General features: G+C 40.9%; 1 protein-coding gene across 1 annotated transcript in view; it reads right to left on the reverse strand.

Moving 5' to 3' along the window:
* Positions 1 to 7,333, reverse strand: part of LOC103736349 (zinc finger protein OZF) — a 30,691-nt gene that overhangs the window by 2,387 nt on the left and 20,971 nt on the right. The window contains exons 3-5 of the mRNA XM_008835827.3: positions 4,832 to 4,958; positions 1,788 to 1,880; positions 600 to 709 (exon numbers count right to left, since the gene is read on the reverse strand). Of these exons, the coding sequence (XP_008834049.1) occupies positions 600 to 709; positions 1,788 to 1,880; positions 4,832 to 4,958 (330 nt within the window). The remainder of the gene's footprint in view (positions 1 to 599; positions 710 to 1,787; positions 1,881 to 4,831; positions 4,959 to 7,333) is intronic.

Raw genomic sequence — 7,333 nt, forward strand, 5'->3', positions numbered from 1 at the left:
TTATTTTTATTTTATGTGTATGAGTGTATTGCCTGCAGGTGTGTAAGTGCACCCATGTCATGCAATGCTGCAGAGGTCAGAAGAGGGCATCGGATTCCCCTGGAACTGGATTTAAGGACAGCTGTTAGCTGCCCTGTGGGTTCTGAGAATCAAATCCGGGTCTTTTGTTACAGCAATCAGTGCTCTTAACTGCCGAGCCATCTCTCCAGCCCTGACAAATAGTAAAATATTTTTGAAAACAAAAGATTGCTTCCTAATCTGTGTCATGTCTTAAGTAATAAATGATACATCATCAAAGGATTTCCTATCTCATGGAACTTATTAGAGCTCTCTTGCAATTGAAAACTTTGCATGTGTTAATGACATGACTAACTCTGGCTTTTGTTATGGATACTAAGATGCTCAGGATAACTGACAGGTTTTTCAGTTTAAAATGATCAGATTCTTCTGTAGCCTGGATCTTGTCAGGCTCTGTGAAGAAAAGTAGTAGTACATTCTGTCATGAATTAAGATCCTGAGGAAACACTCCTGAAATAGATTCAACTCTTTACAATAAAATTTGAACTATGGCTTGTGCTTATATTAAATGTTTTACCTACTTCAACCACGTCTTCATGAGATGTATTGGTGTTGGTGATTTCGACTTGCCAGTAATGTCTCTCTTCATTTTCTTGGCTATTCTTAGTTATGTCACTCATTTTATGGACACCTGAAATATTAAAAATAGCAATTTCCATCAATTGTGTACAAGTTTTTATGCAGTTCAAACACAAAAGTAGTACTCTCTTATCACCCTACTGTACATTTATTTATTTTTATGTGTATGAGTATTTTGCCTGCATGTATATAGTGCACTATGTGTGTGCAATGCACATAGAGACCAGAAGAGGGCATTGGATCCCATGGAACTGGAGTTATGGATGGTTGTTAGTCACCATGCAGGTGCTGGGAAATGAATATGGGTCTTCTGCAAGAGGCATGGCATTAAACTGCATGACAAATAACCCAATATAATAATTTTTCTTTCTTGGTCTTTTTGAGACAAGGGTCTCCTTGTAGCCCCAGATGGTCTGCAACTATGGAGATCAGGCTGGCCTCAATCTCACAGAGATCTGCCTGCCTCTGCCTCCCAAGTGCTAGAATTAAGGGCATGAGGGCATGTAGACCAGGCTGGTCTTGATCTCATAGCGGTCTCCTGCCTCTGTCTGTCAAGTGGGATTATATGTATGCCACCTATAATGTGGTATGCCACCACATCCATCAAAAAATTCTTTAGTAGAGTTTATGTCATTCCTTTCCAAAAGTAAAACCTCATATACTGTTTTTCCTTTCCTCTTGATAAACATTCTCTCATCATGATATATTATTTCTTTGCTTCACTTTTCTCACACTAATGTGAGCACTTTAAGAGGAGACATACTTGTGTGATTACTAAAGTTACCATCACAATTAAAATGCGATGAGGTAATCAGAAAGCAAGTGTTGCAATAATGTCAATAAATGCCTAATTCAAGAATAATATGGTAATAAAGAAGGAAAACAGGATTTTGGTAAAGTTATCAATGTCTAGTATACAGGAAAAAAAAAAAATACTTCAACCTAAGCCCCCCCACGCCCCCAACAGGGTGACAGTTTAACAATGAACACCCTGTTTGGAAACCAAAACAAGTGTCTGATCCACCAGACCAGCCATCTTCAGGACTGAGTTTGAACAAAACTTGCTGAAAACAGTCCAACATGACTAATATTTGCTGTTGTCCTCCCTTGTCCAGTGTGCATTCACTAACCTGAAAAGTCCCAGACTGAGGCATCAGCTCCACTCCATGGCCCAAACCCATGTTCCAAGTTGAAGATTAACTCAGGTTTGGTTATACAGTGCCCTGTAAATGAGAAATGATATACAATTTGTGACAAAGTGCTGAATAAAGTCCATGGATGCAGACAACTCCATTTTGGGAACTGTGCTAGTAGGATGAATGAATTAGAAATTTTCCTCCCTCTCTCTCTCACCCTCCCTTTCCCTTTTCTTCGGTGTACTGGATTTGGTACCTATGGCCCTGCACATGCTAGGCAAGCACCATATTAATGAGATATAGCCCTAGCTCTAAACGAATTTGAAACCGTTATAAGAGAAGTTTTACACACATGTTCTCCACTGACTGGGAACCAAACTCTTGTCTTTTTGGAAGTTGCTTTGTAGACCCAGCTGGCCTTGATCTCATAGAGATCCTCCTTCCTCTGCCTCCCAAGTGCTGGGATTAAATGTGTGCACAACCACACCCAGCTATTCACTGACTGGAAATGCCACCCTCAAGTGGCATTAAACTAAATGATTTTAAAAAAATATTTTATTAATTTTTTTTACATTTTATAAGCCAGATATATTTTTAAAAGATCATGCTTACAATAAATAAATTATGTAGTGAAGAAATGTCAAAATAAAACTGATGAATAAAAAGATACATTTGAAAAGTTCAAGGATAGAAAGAGTTCTTTTTTTCTTTTTCTTTTTCTTTTTCTTTTTCTTTTTCTTTTGTTTCCTAATATAGGAGAAAGGGAAACAGATATATTACAATTATTTTCTCAGGTGAAGGTTTCTCTCAGTGGGAGTGATTAACACTGACTTCTTTTCTCCTGTGTCCAGGGCAGCTTTTTCTTTCCTTGGCTTCAGAGATGCAGTTAGTCTTCTGCTACGTAGATGTGGTATATCAGGGCTACGGTCAGGGTGGAGATAGCTGGATCACCCAGTTGGTCCACCAACTGGAATCAGACTCTACAGTAGTAATAAGAGTTTCCAAAGGCTCAGCTAACTTCAATCTATTATCTGGGTAGTGTGAGGACCTGAGTTCAAGTCCCTAGCACCCATGAAAAAAGCTGGGTGTGGCTGCACACACCTGAAAACTCAGTGGTAGATGTAGGATTGGTGAGGATGGCTGTCCACCAACCTAGCCCCTGGTTCAGTGAGAGACCCTCAATAAATAAGTGAGGCAGAGAGTGACAGAGAAGGATGTGGGATGCCATGGCCTCTGCCTGAGCATGGGCATGTACACACACACAGACACACGTGCGTGCAATCACGTGCCCTACTCTATATGTATTCACACATGGGGCGGGGGTGCAGGGGGAAGGAATCTTCAAGTAAACAATGAAGAAAACTCAATGAAATTGGATAGATAATTTGTATGACATTTAGGATAAATTCATCAAAGAGCAAGTGGTCATAAAAAAGAACCAGCCAGAGCCCAGCGTGGTGTGCACCCCTTTAGTTCCAGCACTCAGGAGGCAGAGGCAGGTGGATCGCTATGAGACAAAGACAAAAACAAATGAAGAAAAGAACCATTCAGAAAATTTGCAAGGTAAGAATTCAATTAATGAAATGAAGAAAAAAAAGTTAAAGGCAAAAAGACTGAAATGATCGAGAGAAAAAAATGAGCAAAGACTGGTTATTCTAAATAAACAAGGCAGATTAAAGAACTTTAAAATACCTAAGGAAAGATGGGCTTTTCAAGACAGCAAGCATTTGAATTATTTGTGAAAAGAGAATGGACATAAAAATTCAGTGAAAAAATTTTGTATTATAGGAGAGATACACACAGTGAACTTAAAGAAGTTTAAAAGAAATTTAAAAGGTTTACATCAACAAATGATTTTGTGTCACATTATATTCAAACTGTCAAACTCCAAAATGAAGAGAATTCTAAAAATATCAAGAGGAAAGTCTAGGGCTAAAGAGATGGCTCAGCAGTTAAGAGCACTGGCTGATCTTTCCAGAGGATTTGGGTTCAGTTCCCAGCACCCCCACATGGCAGTTAATAACTGTCAGTAAGTCCAATTCCAGGGGATTCAATGCTCTCTTCTGGCCTCTTGCAGGCACTGCACTTACATACACGGGTACACTTACATACATGTAGGCAGAATGCACACATAAAATAAAAACAAATTTAAAAAAGGAAGATTTCCTAAAGTTACTTAGAACACCTATTAGGGGAATAGCCAAGTTTGCAGTTGTCACCTTACATACAAGCCATTACAGTGATTTCAAATCTAGACATGGACAGAAGAATCAAACTACAGACCAAATATCCTCCAATGAATAGAGGAGCAAATTGTGTCTCTAGACAATAGAAAATGAAGTAGAAGACATAAAGTTTTCAGAATATGATCATGTGTGATTCATCCCAGGGACACAATATTTAGCATGCAGCAATGAACTTGTGCAAAGCACTTTGTATACAGAGTGAACAATAAAAACCAGGTTCCTCATTGAACCATTTGGTGAGCTTTCCGTTCACTTAATTTTTACATCTTTATCAACAGTCAGGCGTAGTGAGTGGCAAGCATCATAGAGCTTCATGACTTTACAGAGTAATAAAACATCTCAGGGCTGTGAGAATACCACAGAGCAACAAAACATCTCTGAGCATCCCATGGTTTCATTTCAAACTAGCTAGTTGGTAGGTAAAACAAGGGAACTTTAAATGGCCTAAGCTTATCAAGATATTATATAAGAATACAGTTAATTATGTGACTATAACAATATACTTTATCATTACAACATCAAATTAGTATTAAAAGTTAACAATGAAAAAAAAAAAAAAGAGAGAAAAGTCAGGCATGGTGGCACGCACCTTTAATCCCGGCACTCGGGAGGCAGAAGCAGGTGGATCTCTGTGAGTTCAAGGCCAGCCTGGTCTACATAGTGAGTTCCAGGACAGCTGGGGCTACAGGAAGACCCTGTCTCAAAAAGACCAAAAAAGTTAACAATGGTTCTTATATTTGTGCAGCAAGAAGAAAGTAATTGCTACCGAGGGTCACAGGAAGTTAGACTCACCCAAGAATACCAGGCTATTGTAATTCTCCAGCATGACATCTCTGTAGAGGGTCCTCTGAGCAGCATCCAGATCCTGCCATTCCTCCCATGTGAAGTCCACTGCTACATCCTCAAACGATACCAACCCCTATAATGACAAATCTGTCTCAAATCCAAGTTGCCTTAGGAATAGAAAGTGGAATTCACCCTTTTATGTTTATGTGTACTGTAACAGTGTTTTGTTTATCATGGAAGAAAAAAATCAACACATATATCTTACCTCTGGTGTTAATCCAGTGGTTCAAGAAAATATTAAATAGTTTTCCAAAGAATTACAATAGAAACAAAATCCACTGAACATAAGTTTACATATGGCTTATGATACTAAGAGCAAGAGAAAGACATATATAAATCTATCCATACGAAATGACAGTAGGGACTGGAGAGCTGGCTCAGCAGTATAGAGCAATGGCTGCTCTTGCACAGGACCTGAGTTTGGTTCTCAGCACCAACATGGCAGCTAACAACCATCTGTAACTCCAGCTCCAGGGGAATCAAATATCCTCTTCTGGTCTCCGCAGGCATTGCACATGTATGGTATACTTACAAACATGCAGGCAAAATACTCATACACATAAAATAAAAATAAATTTTAAAAGATTTTTTTTTTTGTCTTTTTGAGACAGGGTCTCCCTGTAGCCCCAACTGGACTGGAACTCACTGTGTAGACCCAGGCTGGCCTAGAACTCACTGAGATCCACCTGCCTCTGCTTCCCAAGTGCTAGGATTAAAGGTGTGCACCACCATGCCTAGCTTTTAAAAGATTTTTAAAAAAATGATGGATCTGAGGATGTGAGCAGAGTAAAGAGGTATGCACTCTATTGTTGAGAATGTACAATTAATATAGACATTGCTTGGGATGTAGCTTGGGGGCAGAGCACTTACCTAGCATGTGCAAGGCCCTGGGTTCAATCCCAAGTACTGCAAAAAAGAAAAAGTGCTCCCTAGGAAGCAGTATGTCAGTTCTTCCATAAACTAAACAGAATATGACCATTAGTTACCATTACTGGTATGTACCCAAAAGAAAAGAAATGTGAATGTCAACAAGTGGATGCACTCCATGTTTGTTGTAACATTATTCAGACACAGTACAGGAGAACATTCCTCCGAGTTGCAGAATATCTCGCTGTCCCCTTAACTGGCTCCACATCCCACTGAGGACAGGATGCAAGAGCTGTTACTCACTAGACACCTTATGAGACCAGAGACAGGGCTTCACTGGGCAGCTGATATCAGGCAGACAACTGAGGCTGGGAGGACCAGACAGTGAGATGAGGACACATCATCCTGGCTGGAGGGTCCAACAAAGACTGCTATGAATGTGGCCCAACACAAAAGTCAAAACAGGAAATTTGTTTTTTGAGTCTTTGTGTGTGTGTGTGTGTGTCTGTTATGTGTGGGTTTGTGTGTATGCTCACTGTGTGGGGTGCATGTGTGTGTACATGTGTATGTGTGCACCTATATGTGGAGGTCAGAGGTCATCTTTGGGCATCATAAGACTTTTTTTGTTGTTCCCTCCCTCCCTCCCTCCCTTCTCCTTTCCTTGGAACAATCTAGCCTTGAACGTGAAGATTTGTGGAGGTCAGAGGTCATCTTTGGGCACCACAAGATCTTTTTATTGTTTCCTTCCTTCCTTTCTTCCTTCCTTCCTTCCTTCCTTCCTTCCTTCCTTCCTTCCTTCCTTCCTTCCCTCCCATGATGCCCGGGTACGGTTGCTAGGTACGGTTCTTTAAAAAAGAAAAAAATTCGGGGTTGGTTGGGGATTTAGCTCAGTGGTAGAGTGCCTGCCTATCGAGCACCCTGGGTTCGGTCCTCGGCTCCAGAAAAGAAAAAAAGAAAAATCTCCCTTTACTCCCAGATGGCCTGGAACCGACCTTCCTCAATTAGTGAGGTAGTGAGTACTGCTGGCTGGTGTTTTTTTGTTTTTTTTCATAGCTGTCGGGAGTCGAGTTCTTAAGGCTTACTTGAGCATCACCTCCCTGTAGCCCCAGCTGTTCTGAAACTCACTACATAGAACTCACAGGGCTCTGCCTGCCTCTGCCTCCCGAGTGCTCGGAACCACAGATGTGTGCCACCACGCCCGGCTCTTTCTTCTTCTTTTTAATTTTTAAAACATTATTATTTTTTATTGTATGCGTACACAACATGTATTGCCTGCGTGTAGGAAAGTGCACCCCTCTTGTGCAGTGCACGTGCAGTGCAGAAGAGGCTGTCGGATCCCCAGGGACAGGAGTTACAGACAGTTGTTAGCTGCCATGTGGGTGCTGGGATTCCAACCCCGGTCTTCTACGAGAATGGCCAGCGTTCTTAACTGCTGTGAGCTATCTCTCCAGCCGCTCTTTATGGCATTTTCACTCTTATGTCTCAGTGTACTTTGTCTGTCCTCCATCATTCCCTCCTTCCATTCTCCTTCCCCAAAGAAGGCCTTCTCTCTCTCTCTCTCTCTCTCTCTCTCTCTGTCTC

This window comes from Nannospalax galili, unplaced genomic scaffold (genome assembly GCF_000622305.1).
Source record: "Nannospalax galili isolate Female #2095 unplaced genomic scaffold, S.galili_v1.0 scaffold558, whole genome shotgun sequence".
NCBI classification, from domain to species: Eukaryota; Metazoa; Chordata; class Mammalia; order Rodentia; family Spalacidae; genus Nannospalax; species Nannospalax galili.